General features: G+C 39.8%; 2 protein-coding genes and 1 long non-coding RNA gene across 5 annotated transcripts in view; 1 reads left to right on the top strand and 2 right to left on the bottom strand.

Moving 5' to 3' along the window:
• ELP1 (elongator acetyltransferase complex subunit 1) overlaps positions 1-2259 on the bottom strand; it is a 64975-nt gene extending 62716 nt beyond the window's left edge. For 2 of the 3 annotated variants that reach the window (XM_060014370.1, XM_060014368.1), the window contains exon 1: positions 2026-2259. The gene's annotated coding sequence lies outside the window, so the exon portion shown is untranslated. Of the gene's footprint in view, positions 1-1718 lie in introns of all 3 variants that reach the window. The other variant, XM_060014369.1, reaches the window with a different exon arrangement.
• Positions 2260-2489: 230 nt separating this feature from the next.
• On the top strand, positions 2490-8276 carry LOC132426553 (protein Abitram). Its single transcript, XM_060013351.1, has 6 exons — positions 2490-2674; positions 3803-3854; positions 4460-4589; positions 6730-6806; positions 6886-6955; positions 7049-8276. Exons 1-6 carry the CDS (start codon positions 2578-2580, stop codon positions 7184-7186), a joined length of 564 nt encoding a protein of 187 aa, XP_059869334.1. The 5' UTR covers positions 2490-2577; the 3' UTR covers positions 7187-8276.
• A 1770-nt stretch (positions 8277-10046) lies between these two features.
• Positions 10047-11130, bottom strand: LOC132426555 (uncharacterized). Its single transcript, XR_009519724.1, has 3 exons — positions 11072-11130; positions 10815-10928; positions 10047-10130 (listed from the first exon to the last, which is right to left on the bottom strand). It is a non-coding gene; the product is annotated as an uncharacterized lncRNA (long non-coding RNA).
• Between the last annotated feature and the right edge of the window lie 12020 nt (positions 11131-23150).

Below are 23150 nucleotides of genomic sequence, written 5' to 3' on the forward strand. Positions count from 1 at the left end.
TATCAACGCCAGCTTTCCAATGCCTCTCCTCCCAGGTCATGATAACCCCAATGGCTTCCCTTGTTTTGATCCTCAGACCTAGCTAAGTGTTGTAACTGCTTTCAGCAGTTTACTTTTTTAATTACTTCACTGCTCCCTTTTGCTTTTTGTTCCTCCAGCAGGTATTTAACCAATTCTTCGTATTAAATTCTGTTGAAATACTGTGTGGTTTCTACTTTCCTGACTGGACCCTAACTGACAAACATATCAAACAACCTGAGTTCTCAAATCACTGAGCTTTCAAAATCACCGGCCAAGTGTCACAGGGAAGAACCTTTTGTATTCTATTACAAGTTAATCACTAAAGGGATGCAGCCTATAAGCTAAAATTACACATAATGACCCAACTCTCAGAACCCTGACTCCCAGGTAATGTGCATTAAGCTAAAATACTTTTATTTAGCTCACAAGAAACATCCTGACCAGGCCCACCTGTGAATGCCTGCAGGGAGGAAGAAATTAACACATCCCCTCTGGAGGCTGATGGGAACCAGGAAATGTTTGACTTTACTCCCTCCCCTTTTAGTATAAAAGAAGCCTTAATTCTAACTCAGGCAAGATGGGTCTTTGGGGGCACGAGCCCACCATCTTGGTTTGCTGGCTTTCCGAATAAAGTCGTTATTCCTTGCCCCAACACCTCATCTCTCGATTATTGGCCTGTAGTGTGGTGAGCAGTACGAGTTTAGGCTTGGTGACACAAGGGCAGCTCATCATTCATCTCCCTCCTCCCCAACCCTTCCAGCCTCAAAGTGAACTTCTCTAAAATTTCACACCTATCAGCCTTATTCCCTTACCTTCTCAGAAGTGTCCTACTCTTTTTCAAGACCAGCAAAGGAGAACGCTCCAAACTCCCCCAGGACCTTGGTTTATTGGTACCCTTTCTTTTACATCTGCAATCTCCAACTCCCCTGCCCTCAAACGACTCATCCTTTCTCAGCCCTTAAATGCGCTAAAGATCTCTCCACACCATAGATCAATTCTGGATCCTCTCTGAAATTTCTGACAACTCCTCTATTTTCTTCCCTTGCTCCTTCATCCATCCACCTCTTGGCTAATTATCGTGCCCATGACCACAAATACCAAAGAGATCACTAATATGCTTAGTAGATCTAAACGTCCAGCCCTGACCCTCCCTAAACTGAACACTCAACTCACATTTTCAACCTCCTGCTGTTACCACAAGGATTTCTCAAAAAGCACATCAAATGCAACCTGTTAAATGAAGTACCTGCTATTCTCCACCAAACTAGTTTCCCCTCTGGGGACATGGCATTCCTACTTTCTCTGTCCTCCAAGCTGAAGCTGTGTCTGCTTCCCTTTTGCCCACACTTTCACAGTAACCTATTCATTGGTTACTGCCCTGCCTGTCAATGCTCGGTTTGAATCCTTTTACACAGTACCGTAATCCTACGATCCGGTTTGTGGCCTACATCATATACCGACTGAGCACTTGCTAAGTGCTAGTTCTGGAGAAGAGATGACTGACAGTTACTGCCTCCTCAGAGGTCACAGCTTAACGGGGGAGAGGGCCACATAAGATACCACATCACATGGAGATGCACGGGACAACACCTCCAAGGAAAAGCTGCAGATGCGAGAAGCGACTCGCAGCACAGCACCTGAACTTCTATTACCGTCAGCTTCTATCATGCATTGTTGCGCTTTAATTGGTGCATTACTTGGTTCGGCGGTATAGTCCGCAACTGCAAGGAATCCGAAGACTGGGTAAGTGTGCAGCTGGGGGAGCAGCATATGATTCCCCCTCCTGCCGCGCCGCGCAGAGCCCTCTGATGGCCGTGGGTGCAGCAGGCGGCGAGTCTGCAGAAAGAGAACTCAAGGAGCGCAGAGGTGGTCAAGCCGCACTTCACTCCCAGACCAGAAGCAGGCAGCGGTTGGGCGCTAGGGGGTCCCCTTCAACAGGGCACCCTCTGGCGGACAGGGCCCGTTTCCATGCCCCCACCCCAGCTAGGCCGCTCGAACGCTCACCTACGCCGCGCTCTGAGGAAACGCAAACAGCGGTGCGTCCGCCCAGGGCTGCGCACGGGCCTCTCCCCGACCGTGCTTCTGTGCTCTCACGACGCGCACTGGGTCTCCGGGTCGCCAGGTCGCTTGAGCCCCTCCGGTAGTGGCGAAGCCAGGCGGAGGGGCGACCTGCGAAGCATGTACTCGCAAGCGAAGAGAGCCCCACACGCGCCGAGCGGCGGCGCAGTGACGTCGTGAGCCGAAGGGGGCGCGGCCTGCCTTCTCCGTCTTCCCGCAAAGATATATGTGGAGCTGTGCTGGCCTCCGCCCCCTATCCCTACATCCTCCTTCCCAGCCTATTGTATTTGATCCCCGCCTTGACGTCAGACGCCAAAGCTCAGTTAAGTGGGGCCGGTGGGTGGAGCCTGCGGACCCTTGGGAGCAGAGCGCGTGCGCGCAATGCGCGTGCGCACACCGCGTGTCTCGGCTACACGCCGGAAAGACGTCTTACTCCGCGGCAAGCGGGAGGAAGAGTACAGGCCCCAGAGGGCGGGGTTTGCAGCACCCGAGGTCGCCATGGCTACCGAGTCCGAGACCCCTGTGGCAGCCTCAGCTAAGGAGCCCGCGGTGCCGTCGCTTGTGGATCGTTACTTCACTCGCTGGTACAAAGCGGGTAAGTGGAGAATGATGTCAGTCTCTTCTGGGCCCAATTTGTCTGACAGTATAGGGACTATGATGAGAGATCATAAGCCACGCGCACCTTCCCCAGCCCTTCCTCCCCACGTCAGAAGGAACTGGATCTCTCTGTTCCTCTGTAGGCCAAGGGAATGGCATTTGCAAGGACGTGGAAAACAGCATGGTGCATTCTGGGTTGGGCGAGCGCAGTGCGAGTTCACGAGGGTGGGGTCGCTTGCGGGAAGATGGTAGACTAAGGTGAGATCCCCGAGGGAGGCAGGAGCTGGATTGCAATCTCCTTGAGTGCCTAAAGGGATTTGAGGGGCTCAGCCCTCCAAGAAGAGGCGATACATAAAATGATTTAAATGGTAGAGATCTAAACTAAGGTAGAGGCATAGGGATGGAGAGGAGAGGGTGGGTTAGAATAGAGGCATTTAGAAAGCAGAATCTACAGTTTTACTTAAAGGAAGTCGCTGGTATTACACATTTGCCACTTAGAAGTAGGTATCCTGTTGTACAGCTTTGTGTACCCAGCAAATATCAGTGATGAGAGCATTGTCGGGGACCCTCCTCTAACCCAACTTGCTCCCATTCATTTAGGGATAATAGGTGTACTCATCTTTTACAACACTGAAATATTTTACAATAACATACGTTTTATTAGCCAGACTTAGTGTAACCAACTGTCTGGTTAACCCTGGATTGAGGTGTTTTCGGGAATCCATTACTTTCAGCGCTAACATCAGGACAGTCCTGAGCGAACCAGAATGAGTTAAGTCTCTCTAAAACTGACCGACAAAGCATGCTACTAAATTAAATAAAGACTACATTACTAATCACTTTTTTTCTAATAGAAATGATTGTACTCATTTTAAAGTGAGGATAAAAAAAGGTGGAGCAAAGAGTTACCCATCATTTTAACATTGAATGAATGATTCCATCTGGACCAGATGTCTTTAAATACTTTATGGTCAGCCTTTAGGTATATCTTTTTGAGTAATGAAAGGATACCAGTGATATATGTGTCCCGCCTTCATAATTAACTACGTCTATGAACCAAAGAAAGTACTACACAGTGGTAGTAAATATTGACTCAACAACCATCAGACTCATTCATTTTTTCTAGATGTCAAAGGAAAACCCTGTGAGGACCACTGTATACTCCAACACTCTAACCGGTAAGCAAATTGGGAATTTTAAATGATCAAAAAAATTTTTTTTCTGTCATTGTAGCCTGGTATGGTCTCGTATTGAATAAATATTCATTAAATGATTATCTTCCACTGTATTGAGATGGTATTATTTATAGTAGGAGTTTGGTTGACAAGAATGAGTCTTTCAGTGCCTAAGCTAAACAAATAAACTTGCCTACCCAAATATCCAAATGGAGGACCACACCCTCAGTCGGCTACTACCTCAAGAAACCAGCCTGTGCCTAACCACTGAAGTGGCCAAGCCCGTGGAGAGGGCTAGGGTAGAAGCACAGATGGTATCCTGTCCATACCGGCATGCCTTACTTTTCTCTCTTCCTCCTCCGTGCTGTCTAAACACCTGTGGTACGCTTCCCTTTTGGGAAAGGAAATTCAGTCCCATTTTCCCCATTTTTATTACTGCATTCTTCTCTTCAGTTAAGCTCCAATAGTAGCCAGAGGAAAATGGGGGGAAATGATAGGCTGACTAAACAAATGTCAGCTCAGCTCTTCTGGTGCCAGTAGGAATACTGTGTTATAGGAGGAAGAATCATACCAAGCAATAATACAGGATCCATTTTTGCTCCTCGTAGAATATGTGTCATCACACTGGCAGGATCCCATCCAGTTCTTCAAAGTGGAAAAGTAATTAAAAGCATTTCCTATCAAATCAGTACCAACTGTAGCAGACTTCAGAACAAAGTCTCTGGGAAATTTAAGCGGGTATGTTCCTGTATTTCTCTACTTAAATCCTCTATTGTCATAATAATGGTAAAGCCAGCCAGTCTTAGAACCCAGTAATGTATGCTCAGCATACTTCCCTGGCAGTTAGAGATGATTTTAAGAATACTTAAGCTCTAAAGAAATTCTCAGGCCAAAAAAATGAGGTATTTCAGAAGGTATATTATCTGTCATATTAGCTTCTGGGCCACCATCCCTGTCATCCCCAGGATGAAGGATGGAGAAGGTGGGCCTTTGAAAGAACAACACTAATACCAATATAACAAGATATTTTGTCCCTTCCTGATTTGTTAAGCCAGTATTTCGAATTCTATAAAATACAGCTGATCAATACTTCTTTATCATAAATTTTCACATGTGAACTTAAAAGTAAAATAAAGTCCTGAGGTAGTGAAAAAAAATCAATCTGGGAAAATATACAGTATTTGCTTCATATCAGTTGCCATTCCTAACTCATTGCCAATTTAATACACATCTAGCTACACCCTCTACCTCCACATAGTGTTTAGTTATAGAAAATGTTACCTGTGCCCTCTACAATTCTAGGCAAATGGACATTTTACTGTTAAAGGAGGGTATCACACCAAGGACAACTCAAAACCATACTAAACTATCCTAACAAACCCCCTGGAAAGGAAAGTTTCAGTGGATGATTTAGGTCCTTCATTTACTGAGTTCATACTAAGAGTTCCTGCTAATTACCTCACTGCTCTGGAAGACCCTTGTTTACACTCCCCTTTGTAGGCTTGAAGGCCCCTAATAACCTGCCTTATAATTATTGATTTTTCCTCACTCAGGAAGCAAGTGGACTTTAAAAAGCATGGACCATTCTTAAAAGTCTACAAATGACAAGTAAAACAGTTAGTGCTTGTGATGTTCCTGTGATCAATCTTTGTCCAAAATAGTAACACTGTTGTTACTACTGAGGAACAGAGAGGGACCTGCACATGGAACCCACTGTAGATAAGCTTTGATCGCATCTCAGCACTGCCCATCATTTATTCTCCCAAGGGAGGTGACCAAGAGGGGTTAAAACACTTCTTTCTGACACAGAGCCAGTGGTAGACAAACCATCTGGGATAAATCCCCAGCCCCTCCTCCCAAAAGTGGGGAGTCACACTGACTAGTCTTTTGAAACGAAGTACCCACAGGCAGAGGAGTGAAGCGCATGCAGTAACACCTGAATGCTGTCTAATAAAGTTGTGAGTGGGAAAGAGGCCATAAAGAACAGCATCTTGACCTCAGATGTTCACTGCAGTAAAAATTCCTGGGAAAAAAGAGCAACACATGAGACATGCTTGCATCCATTTCCCATGAGCCTCCTTGTACTGGGTTGGCCAAAAAGTTCGCTCCGGTTTTTCATGTTAGGGAAAAACCTGCATGAACTTCGTGGCCGACTCGATAGATATTTGTCAGAACCTCCCCAGATATATCCATACAGTGGAGTACATGAAAATATAACCGTGCCACAACATTCAAACGGACATATGTCAAAATGTAGTATTTGCTAGCGGGTTATAGGATAATGGGTAAGTTACTCTATATGCTACTTAAAACTTTTCTGTTTTCCAGATTTTCCTCAAATTGCTTTTTTTTAAATTAGAAAAATATCCCTTCTCCAGAAAGTCTTAGTGATTGACCTAATAAAGAAGTTCCTTTCTCTATTAAGTTCTGATATAAAAATAAGGTAGGAATCTTAATGAAACTAACTTTATACAATATTGCGATCATTCTCTATAATGCTGAATTGTATATTATGCTTATTGATGAGATTTTCCTACCCTTTTGAAGTCTTTACACTTGGCTATGTGCAGCTTTCCCATGTACAGTTAAATATAAAGTATAATAAGTTAAGATAAAATATATTCTTAATATGTAACTAAACTACCTATTATCACATTTGTCTTAGTCTGCTTTTTCCCCTAGAGCCTAGGATGGTGCCTAGCCCATAGAGGCATTTAATATATAAATATTTAAATAAATGAATGGTTTTTCTGTACTTAAGTCATTTTTATTTAAAACACTAATTCCAGGAATATATCCTATTGTAACTCTGAGGGCTGCCTCACAAAGAAAAGTGAAAATGTACATCAATTAATTTTTTCTTCCCTTTTATTATCAGGGGGCACAGTTTCTAACAGAACTTGCACCTCTGTGTAAGATTTACTGCTCTGATGGAGAAGAATACACCATATCTAGGTGAGTTACTTTTTAACCACAATTTTGGAGAAACAAAGAAGATAATATTTTTCTTCAAAGCAATATTTTCTTTAAATAGCTGTGTTAGAGGACGGTTGATGGAAGTGAATGAAAACATTCTCCATAAGCCATCTATTCTTCAAGAGAAGGTAAAAGGGTCTGGGGAAGTAAGATCCCATCCACACACTTTTTACCTGATGTTTTACCATTTGACAGTATTAAATATTCTATTTCCCTTCTAGCCATCCACCGAAGGATACATTGCAGTTGTGTTGCCCAAGTTTGAAGAAAGTAAAAGCATAACAGAAGGGTTACTGACACAAAAACAGTATGAAGAAGTCGTGGTGAAACGCATCAGTGCCACAACAGCGACCTCATGAGGATTAAGATTGAGTAAAAACAAGAGGGCATTCTTATCCTTCCCTGGCCTACCAGTCAGTGCACTAAGGAAGAACCAGAGATGCTGAAGCACCCTTCACACCGGGCCATCCGCAGGGAGGCCTGATCTTAAAACCTGACCTAGGTTTCCTTCTTTGTCTTGCATAACAAGCCTTGATTCCATTTTGTCTTCAACCTCCCAGATCTGCCTGCCCATGGACTCACTCTGTTCTTTTGCTTTTCTCTTTCTAACAACTGGCAAGCGACAGATGTTTTTCTGATTAAAAACCAACAAACAAAGCACTTTGAGGAAAATTTGAAAAGACAGAAAAGTAAAAATAATTTACCCATCATCCTGTAACCCGTTAGTAAATACTAGGTTTTGATGTGATTCTGTTTGAGTATTATGTCATGGTTTATTGTTTTTGCCTCAATTTTCCATCACTTTGAAGTTGAAAAACAACAACTGGCCTTTCTTACCCAATCTGCTTCAGTGTGACACAACCAAAACGTCTGGTCCCACCCCTTCTGCCCCAACTCCCCCGCTCAGGTTGCTGGGAAGAGGCAGGGTGTAGAGTGTACCTTCTCTATGTCTATGGGTTGGGCTTCAACTCTGAACAATGTAGCACTGTAACACTGGTTTCTTAATGAGGGACACATGAAGAGGCTTTGAAAGGGGCTTTGCTAACATGGAAGTATCAATATTATAATGCTGTATGAAGTAACATGTGCATTTGTGGTCTCTCAGTCTCACACTCTAGTTACAGGGTAACCAGCGAGGAAGTTCCCGAGAGGTTCCTGGAATTTGAAGACACACATGCTTTTGAACAGAACAAAAGCTTTCACATCATTTAAACAATAAACAAAAAACTGAATTCATGGTTTAAGATTGTATACTTGTTTACATTGAATTTCAAATAAAAGGACTTTCCACATTGGTATTTTTCCTTAAGGGCTGCAACATATACATACATATAAACATTTCTGTTTTTAAATAAAACAATTATCCTTGAGTATAAATTCTTTTAGTTCACCATCGTCTTTTGCTGTTCAAGTCATGTTATCCCTTCCCTACCCCTACTTGCATTTAAATAAGAGAATATTCTCATTTGAGTTATGTAAAATATTTTGTAAATAAAATTTTAAAATTATTTTTGACTCACAAGGAAACTTCTTTTAACCCTAACTCTCCCCTAAGTATACCCAATGGACATGATACAGGTAGTAATTATAGAAACATCTACCTTGATAGTGCTATGAGCTGAAAGTGTTAGCACAAACCAGCAAATTCCCATTTCAGCACAAATGCTTCCCAAAGGTGTCATAAAACAAAGATACTAAAGATAGTAAAAGAATTATATATCTATTTTACATATAACATTATCTCACATCATTTTCCCTATATTTCCATTGTAATTTAAAAGAGTATTTTGGCTTCAGGGCATAAAAATCATGTTTGATGATTTTTATAAAGGTCATAACCAAGCTGAGTGCATCCCATTTTCTCTCCAAGGCCTACAGTAAATTCAAGTTTGCCTAAATAAAATATTGACTAGCTAACTGGTGGTTCTTCAGGATCTTGTGAACATTGACTGTGATGCTGACCCAGATACCGATCATCAGACGAGCCTACAGAACTACTGCCATTTGGCCACTGACATGTCCCGTTAGATTTCAAAATAAATTTCAAAGCATCGGGATACAAGCACAAAAAAACAAAGTTAACTATACTACATCATAAGGACAGAACTTATAACCAGATCCTTCTATCAAAACCCACCCCACAAAAACAAAAGCTTTAAACCCTAAAATCAAAAAGACTAAAGTCATTTATTTAATGAATATTCCAAAGGCACATATGTATACTTACTCAAATTATTTTGAACAGCTTAGTTCAATTGTTCTCTGTCTTCTATCTTCTGTTCCATCAGTTACTACTGAGATGTACAAAAACTGCTTTTTAAGCCAGTAAAATAAGCTTAGGATTCCAGCTAATATTCAGGGCAGACAGGCCAGCTATGCTAGAACGAGAACTAAAACCATCTGCTAGTGAGTTCCTCCAGGATTCCGTGGAGAGAGGGACATGCATCACAACAGATTTCCTGTGCTCCGTGAAACCCTTACTAGAGAACAAACGAGTGCTCCCGGCATGGATGATCTGTGACAGGGGACAGTGGAGGTCCAGTCATACTCAGTAGACGGAGGGATTGAAGAAGAGTTCACAGGTTTAAGGAAAACCCTGCATCACCCAGACTACTGTGTCTCTTCTGCTGCAAATTGGTATAGTAGATGATAAGCTTAAATTTAAAAAAATAGGAAGTTAGGGTAAAATGTGCCAAAGGTGAGCATATATTCAAAATAGCTTCTTTGGATTAAATTGTCATTAAGACAGAGGGATATTTGGTTTGACTTTTAAGGAACATTATTCATGGCAATGTTCCATTTAAAATCACACTGCAATTAGAAATATAGCAACTACCATGGCATTTACAGTTGTCAGAAAGCTTCACAATCGGTTTCATGATCAGAAAATAAAGCAAGATTTCAGTTTGTTTTCTTTACAAAATTGTTGTATTTCTGAAATATAAAGGATCGTTTGCTTTCTAAAAATGTCAGCTTTGCCACATGGTGTTCCAGAGATCTGACCTCAAAAGCTTCTCAAGTTTTACCATCCACAGAATCTTTATTTGTAACTGAGACTCATCTGTTGTTGTCCATTTGAAGCTGGAAACAATTAAGACAATTAGTTTCTGCTTTACTTTTAAAATAAAAATTGCAAAATTAAGTAGTATCTATTTTCTTTTGCATTTTCCTTTAGACTAATATTTTTAATGTGAATTTAAGATACACAAATTATCTTACCTTCTTAAGCAGTTTATAGCAAAGCGAGAGAAGTTGGACCAAAGTAGCCATTATGCATCTTGTCTTTGTAATACTCTTATCAACCTATAGTGACAGATAGCAAGCAAATCAAATTCTTATAAGGAGGCCTTCAAAAGACTTTAGCATTTAGTTTGAAAATGGTAACCATTTCTTCATTGTAGAAATCTAAGGGATCTCAAAGGGTATACAGATTAAGGCATCTGAGCTGACTTGATGACCTGAGGTCCCAGAACACAGAAGCAGGGATTGTTGCCCAAGTCTCATGCCAATTTCATGGACCCCAGGAATAATGGATGGAAAATCAACCTGTTCTATTTCAGATGGTTTAGGGGCTTCTCAAAGTGCACCAAATAGTGGCAGTGAACCCCCTTCTTTGCAGTTCTTTGCACTCTACTTTTTTGCACTCAAACTCCCTAAAACAAACAACAGAAGCCCTTCAGTCTGAGGTGTCTGTGCCCTAGTTAGTCAGGTGATGATGTTGGGATTTAAGGGTAGCTGCTCCGTGCTATGGAATTAATCACGTCCAAAAAGCTAATTTACTTGGTGAACCTACTACTTCCTGGGGTCAGTTATAACTGCAGATGATAAATGGTTCTTGCAGTCAAGGCAGGAAAAATGGAAATACATGGTTCTTCTGTGGGTATTAACACTTTATTTGAAGAAAAAGGGGCTGGAAGCTAACCTAATAAAAAAAGAAGTGTGAAAGTTTCTCAAGCGCTTTCCTGAATGTCCCACCCTCCCTTTTACCTTTAGAAACACTTGATTCTGCAAAGGTGTCTTAGTTACTGCCTGGAGCTGGTGGCACAGAGGAACAAGCTTGTTTATTTCCAGGAGAAGCATAAGCTTATCATCATCTTTCAGCTGAAATGTAAATAAGGAAGTTATAACAACTCCAATGAAATTCCATCTTTTAAACCTTAAATACCTTTATACCTTAATAATATACCCTCAAAGTGGGTATTTATGACATCACCACCAGCACCAGGCAAGGATACGTGCATTACCTGTTTTGAGAAAGCTTGCACACTTGAAGCAAGCTTCAGACCCTCTTCAGCAAAAACCTGGTAGAAAGGAAAAACATCACTACGTTAGGCGTATGTCATCTAGACAGTTGGTAAGAAATACACTCATGGATAATTTTCATACAGAAGTTAAAAAATAAAACCTAAACATAAAAGGTCTGTCATGGAACTTCTATGTTTTTTGTTGTATCCAGGAAAACACAAGAGTTTAACGGTATTCAGAAGCAGATTTCCCAGACCTGATGCAGAATCAGTCCCTGCAGTGGCTCCCCTACACCGGGACACCTCCAATTATTGTGCAGGATCACACAGACATTTGATACTTAGCCATAAAAATTATGCCTGGGCTTTTAGATGGATCTGAAGCTCATCTCATAATATCCCCAATTATAAGAGGGTGTTGAATCTTGGAACATGGGGTCAAAAGGGTTAGATGAGGTCAAAAGTGTTAGAACATTCCTGCTTCCAGCTCAGCAAGATAGAATTTGTCACCTATACCATTCTTCAGCTAGCCATTTGAGGGGATTATTTTTTCCCTATTGACCATACATTGTACAATTTAGTGAGGAGAAGAGGATGATGGGAAAGAATACTGAAAAATACTTTAGAATATTCGGGATGATTATTTTTAAGTGGTACACAGAGTCTTTTAGAGTGAGAGACACCAGGGAAGTGAAGACTGAACTTCAGGTGGCAGCAGGAAGAATGAAAAGTACAGGGCAAATTTGAGAGTGATTTGTGAAGAAAAATAACAGATCTTGGTAATAAATTAGATAAAGCATATGAAGAGGAAGGAGGCAATAATTTCAGGGTTAACTTTAATTCTCTTTCCAACAGCCTTGCTATCATTGGATAACCTGATCTCAAGGTCAAATTGTCCTTCACATCCTTCCCTATCCTTTAAAAGGGAAAACAATGTGGGCTTCTCATTGCCGTGGCTTCTCTTGTTGCGGAGCTCAGGCTCTAGGCGCGCGGGGTTAGTAGTTGTGGCTCGCGGGTTCTAGAGCACAGGCTCAGTAGTTGTGGCTCATGGGCTTAGTTGCTCCGCAGCATGTGGGATCCTCCCAGACCAGGGCTAGAACCCGCCTGCATTGGCAAGCGGATTCTTAACCACTGCGCCACGAGGGAAGCCTCTATTCCAACTTTTTAAAAAGGGAAAAACTCACTTATAGTCAACTTTATAGAAAATTCCAAATGAAATAGTTTCTATAATTCTGCTGACTCTGTTGACAATCATCCTCTCAAGCTGAAATCCCTTCCCTGAAGAGGCTCAGGTGAAAGCACATGGGAATGCCAAAGGAAAATACGTAAAGTTGATAAAGTGATAGAAATTTCAGATTTCAAATGCAAGAATGCCTTTGGTTCTAGAGAGGCAAACAGACTAACATGTGCGTCAGGGAATTAAGAAAGGACTCTTGTAATCCACTTATCAATCTAAGCCTCCAGGTAAGCGAGGAGAATTAGAGCTAGGCCTATGTGGAGTTTCACGAGACACACAGGGCAGAAGGGTAAGTGTCAGTATATGTGTCTCTCCCTGAATGCCCTAAATCATCAGGAATATGGAAGAAGAAAAGGAAACTAACATGTACTGAGAAGCTATAATGGTCTCAGCCCCATGACAGATGCTTTCTTATGTGTTATCTCATTTAATCAATATCATTCATCCAATTCAATAATGAAGAAGCCAAAAACCTTTCCTCGCATTCAGGACAGTATAAGAGAAATCCATTTGCTGACAGGATATTTTCACCTACTTGGGAAAACCTGAAACTTAATATTGCATCTAGTGACTATCAAAGCCCGTTCTACTTTATCCCTATAATATTTGGTTTTTGTTTTTCCAATAAGATAATCAAAAAGCTCCAAAAAATGCTACTGCAAGTCCTCTAATTTTCTACCACTGTCTATAGTATACATGTGTTGTGTGCACAGGTAAACACACAATTACAGTAAATCATTTAGAAAACTAGCTATTACCAACTTTTATGCTACAGTATTAGCATAAAATGGAAATAAAATCTACCTCTGGTTGATGAATTAAATCCTGCGAAGTTTTTAGTGGACTCTCTCTCCTGAAATAAAATGAATTATTAACGAGGTAGGAAAAAATTATTGCCTTAAATTGATTTTATACTAAAGTTTTAGAGCATTTCAGGCATTAACATACCCAAATTTTGAAGAGTAATATTGAAAAGACTAAAAATATTTTGAGTATTCTTAAAACAACTTTAATATTTAACTATTACTTCTTAAGGTACTTCAAAAAATTTCAGGTAAACATTATATATGTTCATTTTATGATATAAAGAAACTTAAAACTGACAAGTTATATTTAGTTAAGTTTTATTTTTCCTTTTTAAACTTTTTTATTTTGCTTCATAAGTTAAAGATATAAGACCTGATAATATGTCTTAACTAAAGGCCTTTGTTCCATATGGAGAAAAGATCTGACCAAAAATCAGGAAATTCTCATTTTTTATTCTAATTTCAACTCTGGCAGGAATTCAATTGTTTTTGATGAGGCATGTAAGTTAAGTTTCAATTCTGAGTCTATGAAATAATCATAATAATATTTGTGCTACCACTCTCATCAGAAGATTAGGGAATATCACATTGACAACTACCAAGAAGAATTAAGTTCTGCCCTTTAACAGCTATGAGACGTGAACAAAATATTCTTATTCTCTGATAACCTGTTGTAAGGATCAAATGAAATTAGGAAGCAGAAACTACTTTAAAAACCATAAGGCACTGGTAAGTGTGAAATATTTTAAAACTATAATGTACTAGAAAATCTAAAATATATAAATTATAAAGAAATATGAGTAACTGCATATAAATGATAAAGAAATATTATAAATTGTTAAGACAACCTTAAACAATAGCCTGAAGAAAAGCTATAAAATTGCCCAGGAAAACTACAAAACTGGATATTGTGAAAACTAACAGATGAGTCTCAGAAAGAAGCAATTAGATGAGGCTGGTAAGCCATCGTCTTAAGGGAAAACAGAAAAATTGTTTGGGAAAAAACAGGTATACCGACAGGGTGGGTAGAAAACAAAGCCAGCTTGAGATTTTACCACAATCATATTACCAAGACTTGCCAAGTTGGCACAAGATGTTATCCATTACCATTATCCGTTCCCATCAAGAATTCTAATATATTGTCATCTATTTATTGTGTATATCTGCTCAGTCTCTTACATCTCAGGTCTGTTGTTCAAAGTTTCAGTTTTGATTCAGAAAGGCTGGTTTATCAGTCAGAGTCCATTAAGGAAAACAAAAACCACAGCTATTATTTTATCAGAGAGAGTTTAATATATGGAACTGGTTAACCAAGTACTAGAGGACTGAGAAGGCAGTAAGGGAACACAGAGAAGGAACATTGAGATTGAAACCCGACAGCCGCTTGTACCCATAAAGCTGAAGGAACAAAAGGAAGAGTTGGGATTCTTAGAATTTAGACGCTTGGAGGTGAGGCCCCTGCAGATCTGGTTCTTGAACCTCGGAGAAGGGGGTGGCAGCCAGCTGGTGCTGGTATTGCTGAGGGCGCAGGATGAGGCTGGGTCTAAGCATATAGAAACTGGAACAAACAGCTGCTGCGGGGTATAGAGCTACTGTTGAGTGAAAGCAAGCGAACAAGGGAACAAATTCCCTCTCCTTCCTCCGTCCAGCCTTGCCCTGTCCCTCTGGTGTCTGCTATTGTTGGAGCATAATGGCTGTCCAAGGAGGGGTGTTTTCTCAGGCCCCCAGTCCCAGCATCATGAGCAGTGTATAGGAAGGGTGGGTTTGGAGCTGAGAGAGAGGCTGGAAATCAGCTCATAAGCTTACTGGGTCTCAATTTCCCCAGTTATAAATGGGGATAATACTCCCCTGTATACTTCACTGGAATGTTTTGAAGGTTAGAAGAGAAGGTAGATATAAAAGCATTTTACGAGCCATAAAAATAAAAACAACCGAGAATTAGCCTCCCATAAATACTTGAATTTACTGTAATAGGTATTTCTTAGAAGAAATGTGATCACCTTCAGAACTAATGGTTTTGAAACTAACAATTTATAATGCTTCCCCATGTCCTCCCTTATCCTCATCTATTCAGATCATGTTAACATCTAAGATACCAACTTACGAGTCTTCTAGGGGAAATGACCAGGTAAATTGTGTTTTTGCTTTGGTTGGTAAAGCATGATAATGTCATATATGCAGTATACTACGTGGTGTAGTCACATGGCAGTGTTTTGAGCACGTGACATCACTGCTGAGAGTGCGCCAGGAGAGAACACACAGACCTGAGTGAAGGCGAGGCGGGGGGCCTGGAATGTGCCTGCTGAGGCTCGAGCAGGAGTGGAATTCCTACAAAGTCTCTTGTTTTACCTTAAACACGTGTGCGGAGTTTGCATTCTCCTCCATGATATGCACAGAATTGTTTTAATGTAAAAATTCTCACAAATCTTTGAGTACAGTCTGGTGCTCTGTGTATTCTATAACCTCTTATTATTATATCCCCTGCCCCCAGGGTATGGCTCACTTATTTGGAAAGGACCAGGCATATATCACTGAGATTTTCTTCTTCTGTTTCTCCCCATCATTACCTTGTTCTTCTGGTAGACAGGAGATGTAGAGGTCTGAATTGAGACTGGAGAAACTGGCAAATTAAAATCACATATGTGTTTGACACCACAATGAAAATGAAAGGCAATTTATTGCTGGTAGAGATTTGGGTATTTGCAGTCAGCAGAAGTATAAAATAATCATTGCTGATTCAGTCTGCTTTCTATCGGGTTAGTCAAAAGGTTCGTTCGTCATTTTCCGTAAGATGGCTCTAGTAGCACTTAGTCGTCTTTAACTTCACTCGAAACAATTTTGTTAGATTGTATGTGACAGCATGCAGCACGTGCATTTAAAAAAAGACATTAAATTGGTGAATTTTTGTGTAGCCATTTTAACATTGAAGATGGAAGGAAAAAGGCAACATTTTCGTCATATTATGCTTTATTATTTCAAGAAAGGTAAAAACGCAGCTGAAATGCAAAAAAAAAAAAAAGATCTGTGCAGTGTATGGAGAAGGTGCTGTGACTGATCAAACACGTCAAATGTGGTTTGCGAAGTTTCGTGCTGGAGATTTCTCGCTGGATGATGCTCCACAGTCAGGTAGACCAGTTGAAGTTGATAGGAATCAAATGAGACATTAATTGAGAACAATCAACATTATACCACGCGGGAGATAGCCGACACACTCAAAATATCCAAATCAAGCGTTGAAAACCATTTGCTCCAGCTTGGTTATGTTCATCACTTTGATGTTTGGGTTCCACATAAGTTAAGCAAAAAAAACCTTCTTGACCATATTTCTGCATGTGATTCTCTACTTAAACGTAGTGAAAATGTTCCATTTTTAAAACAAATTGTGATGGGCAATGAAAAGTGGATACTGTACAATAATGTGGAATGGAAGAGATCGTGGGGCAAGTGAAATAAACCACCACCAATCATAGCACAGGCCTGTCTTCATCCAAAGAAGGTGATGTGTATACGGTGGGATTGGAAGGGAGTCCTCTATTGTGAGCTCCTTCCGGAAAACCAGATGATTAATTCCAACAAGTACTGCTCCCAGTTAGACCAACTGAAAGCAGCACTCGACGAAAAGCATCCAGAATTAGTCAATGCATAATCTTCCATCAGGATAACGCTAGACTGCATGTTTCTTTGATGACTAGGCAAAAAAGCTTGGCTGGGAAGTTCTGATTCATCCGCTGTATTCATCAGACATTGCACCTTCGGATTTCCATTTCTTTAGGTCTTTACAAAATTCTCTTAATAGAAAAAAATTTCAATTCCCTGGAAGACTACAGAAGGCACCTGGGACAGTTCTTTGCTCAAAAAGATAAAAAGTTTTGGGAAGATGGAATTATGAAGTTGCCTGAAAAATGGCAGAAGGTAGTGGAACAAAAGAGTGAATACGTTGTTCAATAAAGTTCTTGGTGAAAATGAAAAATGTGTCTTTTATTTTTACTTAAAAACCGAAGGCAGTTTTTGGCCAACCCAATACTTAGGTTCTAGGTCCCAATTCTACTGCAAATGGTATCATGGCCTCTTATCAACAAGAGAAGACTTCAGTCCCTGTTCTTGGTTAGTATTTTTTTTTCACTCTAAATTATTCCATTACTAAGCAGAAGGAATATCTTTTTGTAAGTGTTGAGAAGGTTAGTAGTATTAGGAGAGAATGGGGGGTCACTACAATTTCCCTCAGTTCTAAGACTGTATCTTTATTAAAATCAGTTTAATGCCTTTAGTGTTGGGATCCTGGGTGGGGGTCTGGGAAATCCAATATGACATTCAATGTATAATTTAAAAAAATTGTTCTGACATGCACACTTGTCAGTGCAGTGGTATACACTCATGCGTACAGGCACATTACAGTTGAAGTTTGAGTCTAAACAGTCTAATTTGCATGTACGTTTTAAGGATTCATCTGAATCCTTTTTGACTATTGGCAGTTTTGCATTGTGTCTTGGGGACATTTTCATATTCCTTGCTTAAGAGCTGGAACCTTTTAGTCATCCTTAGGATTGACTATAATTTGAAAACAAATCCAAAGAAGATTAGCATTTCATCTGCATTTCCTATTGAATTATACCAAAAATGTTTTGTTTATTTGTTGGGGGGAGAGGATTCTCATCAATTAGGTTACATATTCCTCAACAAAGTTGAAAGCCCTAAAGGCTTTCTTTTGAAAGTTGGTTTAAAACTCTTTTTTTTTTTTGGCCGCAGGGGATCTTAGTTCCCCCGACCAAGAACCTGGGCCCTGGCAGTGAAAGCGGAGTCCTAACCACTGGACCGCCAGGGAATTCCCTAAAAAACTTTTGAAAGATCAGTTTGGTGCCAGAGTATTCGGCCTTCATGTGGATCAGTCAAGCACAGCAACTTCTTTTCAGCTTTGAAAAGGTGGCAGTTTTTACGGCTGCTATTTGCATTTCTGGCATGTGAGAGGCAATGTTCTGAAATTTTTTCATTTAAATGCTACACTGTGGTAGCATTTTGATGACATTTGAAGTAGACTTTGTGGGAGCCATGTCAAGTTTAAATTTCATGGCTTATGTTGCTACCAGGAAAAAATTAACCACCTTCCGTTCCAGCTAAGCTCATACATGCAGAGAGTTAACTGCTGTATCCCTAGATCCCCTTCTTCCTGGAGGCTGGCAAGCTGCCTTTGGTATCAGTCCCAAAACGTACACTTATTTCTGAGATGCTACAATTCATCTCAGGCCAGAGGTTGTTTGGTAATTGTTTAGTTTGTAATGTGTCGAATCCAGTTGTGCTTTCTGTCCCGTTTTCCTCACTGCTGGCTTGATGCCGACCTTCAGGTCAAGTTCAGTCACACCTTTCTCTAGGCTGGTCTAGTTGGCTTTATCAAAGAGCACTTCCATTTCCCAGCTGAGCCTTAAAGACTTTAAAATTTTGAGGCTCCTCATTATCAGAGTATGTATTATCCGTGTCCCTGTGTAGGAACACTAGTGTAGATTGTTTAGGAAAGGAGAAGTTCTCATAATCCAAAAAGAGGCGGATGAGCTACTCACAAAATTAGTTCCTCTCAAATATTCCTCACCTGCCCCTTCCCAGCTAACAGTAGTAGTAGGGGATCAGAGACTTGATGGGGCATTTTCTGATTGTTTCATGTTAAGATGCAACGTAGTACCATGCAGGTTGATTGCAAGTCTGCAAAAATGTAATCCATTTCATAAAATGGATTAACCTTTTACTAGAGTAGTGCTTAAATCATGGCCGAATTGGGCTTTTTATAATTGATAACAAAATTACTTCAAATGAGTATGATTTGACTATCAAAGGATTAAGAGAAGTCTTTGGAAAAACTGATAAAGCCCTCAAAATGTTTTTGTGAAATGACTCTCTCTGTGCTGTGAAATTCAAACATGGAAATGTGAAAGATGTCATGTCCTGCTGTCATACAGTTTGTCAGAATAATTTCTTTCCTGCCAATAAGTCAATACTTGGTATTTATATTTAGTTAAGTCTAAGAATCAAATATAATTGTAGTTATGCCTAATTTTAAAAAATAAAATACACTATTTTCAGAACTTGTTTCTTTTTTAAAAACAGATAAGGGGTCATTGAAAAGTTGGTTACTATTTAACTTGAAATTATGGGGCTTGTTGACCCTGAATTTAAGTAACCTTTTCCAATATTGTTAAATAAGCAAAACCTCTTGTGGTCTTTTTGTCTATATACAATAGAATTTTGTTTCGGGGTGTAGAGAGTAGTAATTGTATGTGAAATTATAAAACTGTTATGATTAGTAGAGAAAATCTGGATGTACCGAAAAGTATAGCAAAGAAAATTAAGATTTAATAATTTCTAGTCATACGTGTGTATCATGCATGTGTATATGTATAATGAAAACCATGTTTTTAAAACATTTTATCTTGAGCATTTTTCTCACACTTTAAAATATTCTTGTAAAATAATTTTTCATGTCTGTATGGGTCATATATATAGGTGTTCCCTGAATAATACTGAGAATGAATACCTCTCTATATACATATTTTCTCATGTCTCTACTTCCTGTATATGATTTCTACTTAAGTAAGAGACTCCATAAATCTAACTGAAAGAGGGCCTGCGAGTTTTATCTAATGGTGACAAATTCCCCCCAACCATCGCCCACCTCTTCCAGTTATTTATTTATTTTTTAAGTAGGGACATTTTTATTGATCAGTGTGTTTTTAGAAGTTTTTATTATAAGTATTTTCTGTCCATTAACTTTACTTACTGAATACACGCCAGCACTTTTTTTTACTCTTATAATTGAGGTAAATTTGACATACAGTGAAATGTACAGCTCTTTTGTGCATGGTTTGGTGAAATTTAATACATGCATACGGCCTCGTACCCACAACTACCACCCCCTCCCATTTGAAATACAGAACATTCTTCCACTTTGAATCACTCAGTGGGCATTTTTTTTCTTCAACCCTCCCAGATGCCTAAAGTTGAAGTGGAATTCCTCTTCTTGGGGCAGGGCCTCCAGGCTGTGTTTGCTCTGACTGGGAGGTTGTTAGGGTCACGGAAACATTAACTCTGGTTCTGATGGTCGTGTTGTGGGTACAAAGCCCCGTCGCCTAGTGTTAGCTTAGAGTTACTGTCTCAGCTCCCACCAATATGAAAGAGTGTGTCTGTCACATTTTCTCTTTCCTTTCAGGTACTGTGCTTTTTATACCACCAAAGATCAACAAAAGAACCCAGTGGAAACTGAGCCTTCTAGAGTGACTCTGACCCCAGTTAGGAGGGCTCTGGCAGAGAAGGCTGTTTTCCTTCCACTCCTCACTCCTCGAGGCCTGGCTGCTGGGAACTGGGGAGAGTAAGACCATCTACCTTAACATTACGGAGAGCTGCTCTGTGCAGCTGACCTCAGCAGACGCCAGTTCTATTTTATTTTGCATATAATCTTAATCATTAGCAAGGCTTTAAGCTTTAACCCATATAGCATCATTTTGTAAAAACTACTGTTCTTCTACTTAGTGCTGATTGAGAGCATATTTCTGGTATTTATGGTAATCAGGACATCGGGTTTCATTCCCAGCTACAGGTCTGAATCATATTGGGACCGTAACTAGACAAATCACAGAATTGACTTGTGCCTCAGTTAATTGGGAATGTTTTGTGGCTGCTACCTCAAAAGTGTGAAGAGAAGTTAAATAATGTTTTTAAATTGTTTCATGTTCCTTGAGGAAAGCTTTATATATAAACAACATGGCTATTAGTGCTCCCAACATTTGGTCAAATTTAATCATTTAAATGACTTCACCTTGAACTAAAGCAGAATGAAAAGTGAAATCTATCCTTTGATATTCTAAGCTTTCCTAGGCTGACAGCGGTTATTTTGTAATATCTTGCCACGTCATGTGCTTCCAGTTATAACTGGTTTGAGCCTCCTATCACTACAGTGTCCATATGGACTATTTTTCTTGCCTGTGAATGTTCTGCTAGAGTTAGCAGTGTTAGAGCTGGAACAGATTAGAATTTCTGAAACAGTATTGCGTACATTTGGGATGGTGAGCAGTGTGCATCATAGGCATGAACAGTAGTAAGTTACTCCTTTTTCTCCAAGTGTTGCTTCTTTTAACATAATGTTTTCGTCAGTATCTGGGCCATTTCATTTATTTTTCTTTATGGTGCTTAACTGACCTCTGTCTTTTAGTTATTTTCTTTGAAGGAAATGAGAATGTTATCTCTTTTTAGTAAGTCTAGAAAAAGCTCAGTTTGTTTTGACAACAGTTTTGTGGCTGACTCTTGGGTAAGGTTAACAATCTCTTTCATGCTTTTAATACCGGAAACAGACCTTTATTACTCTACGTAAACTAACAGGAAGTCAGAGTATAGGTATACCCAGAATTGTGTAACTAAAGAAGGTTTTCCCTAATATAGCAAAATGTAAACTATAGAATCTAGGTGTGTTCACTGTATAATTCAACTTTTCTGTGTGTCTGAAAATTTTCTCAAAATAATAGAAAAAGAAGAAGGTCTATAATTAAGTGCCCAACACTGAAAGGCTGCAAGTGCTTTGTGACTACTCTTTGGTGTGGATTAATGAACATGGTTACTTATATGACATTTTAATATATTATAGTGCTCTTGCTATGGATAATAGTAAAGGGACTCTCTCTATCCTCTGAGCAAGATGGAGTTTTATTCATTTGGAGAAGTAGCAGGTGGGAGCAGACCTTCCAAATTGAAGGCAAAGTCAAGGGCGAATTTATGGGGGAAAATGCTGTGTATGGGCAAAGGAGAAACTCCTGAGAGTGATGAATGCTTAATTTGGGGGAAAGATTCTGTCATCTTCTAGAGAAGAGTATATAACTCTTCCCCCAAATTTGGGATCTTCCCCAATTCATGTTGCAAGAAGCTAAAAGCCTCAGTTACTTTGTTTGTTCCATGGAATCAGCTTTGCTCAGATGCTCCAGACATCAAGAGGAAATTTGCAGAGGATTGTCTCTTGTAATCAAAGTGTATTTTACATTTAGACTTTTTAAAAAACTGAGGCAGGAGCTAATGGTTTTATTATGCCTTTATGAATATAGCTTGGTGTTATTTCTTAGCACTGCTGCATATTTTTAAATAAATTTATTTTCACATATACCTACATATATATACACATATATTTATGTGTGTATATACATACATGTGCACACATCTGAGGGATTTTTCATAGCCACAATTGAAGAGGATGTTTTTAAAAATAAATAAAACTGACGATTCTTAGTAATTTAAGGTGACTACAATTTTGGGAAGCAGAATTAGCTTTTTTTCCTCCTCCCGTGCCGGCCCATAACCTGCTTTGCTTCAGTAGAAGCACCACCTGGACAAGTCCTTGGGAGTCTTTGGCTGTCCTTCCTTGTCTGTCATATTTAGTAGCAACTGAGTTGAGGATGAACATCTTAGAAGCTAGGTAACCATAAATGTCTGAGATCTGTAGACAAGCCAAAGTTAATATGGTGATGTTTGGCAGCCCTGAAGGCCTGCTCTTGATTCCTATTTTCTCTGTGCTCCCTAAGCCCTTGCCTATGCCTCATGCTTACACTAGGCTGTTCCACCGTTACTCTTACTAGTTTTGAAGTCCCAGGAACTTCAAGACCAACAGATGTCCTCTTGGTATAGAGAAAGGACAAAATCACGGGTCCACTCATCTTAGTGTCCTTGAACAAAGTCATGGAATCTCACTGAGTCTTGCTTTTCTACAACCTTGTGTGCCCACCCAGGCTAACCTGGGTTTCTCAGCCTCGGCACTGTTGATATTTTGGGTTACGTCATTCTTTGCTGTCCTGTGCCTATAGGATGTATAGCAGTATCTCTGGCCTCTACACATTTGATGCCAGTGCTATGTACCCTCTACTCCTGTTATGATAATCACCAATATCTTTAGACATTGCCAAATGTCCCTTGGGGTTCAAAATTGTCCTCAGTTGAGAACCACTGGACTAAGATGACGTCCAAATACTTAGTAAAAACTATTCATGTTTTTTTATGTGTGAGGAGGATTCTGTTT

The sequence above is a fragment of the Delphinus delphis genome, chromosome 6, assembly GCF_949987515.2.
Source record: "Delphinus delphis chromosome 6, mDelDel1.2, whole genome shotgun sequence".
Taxonomy (NCBI): domain Eukaryota; kingdom Metazoa; phylum Chordata; class Mammalia; order Artiodactyla; family Delphinidae; genus Delphinus; species Delphinus delphis.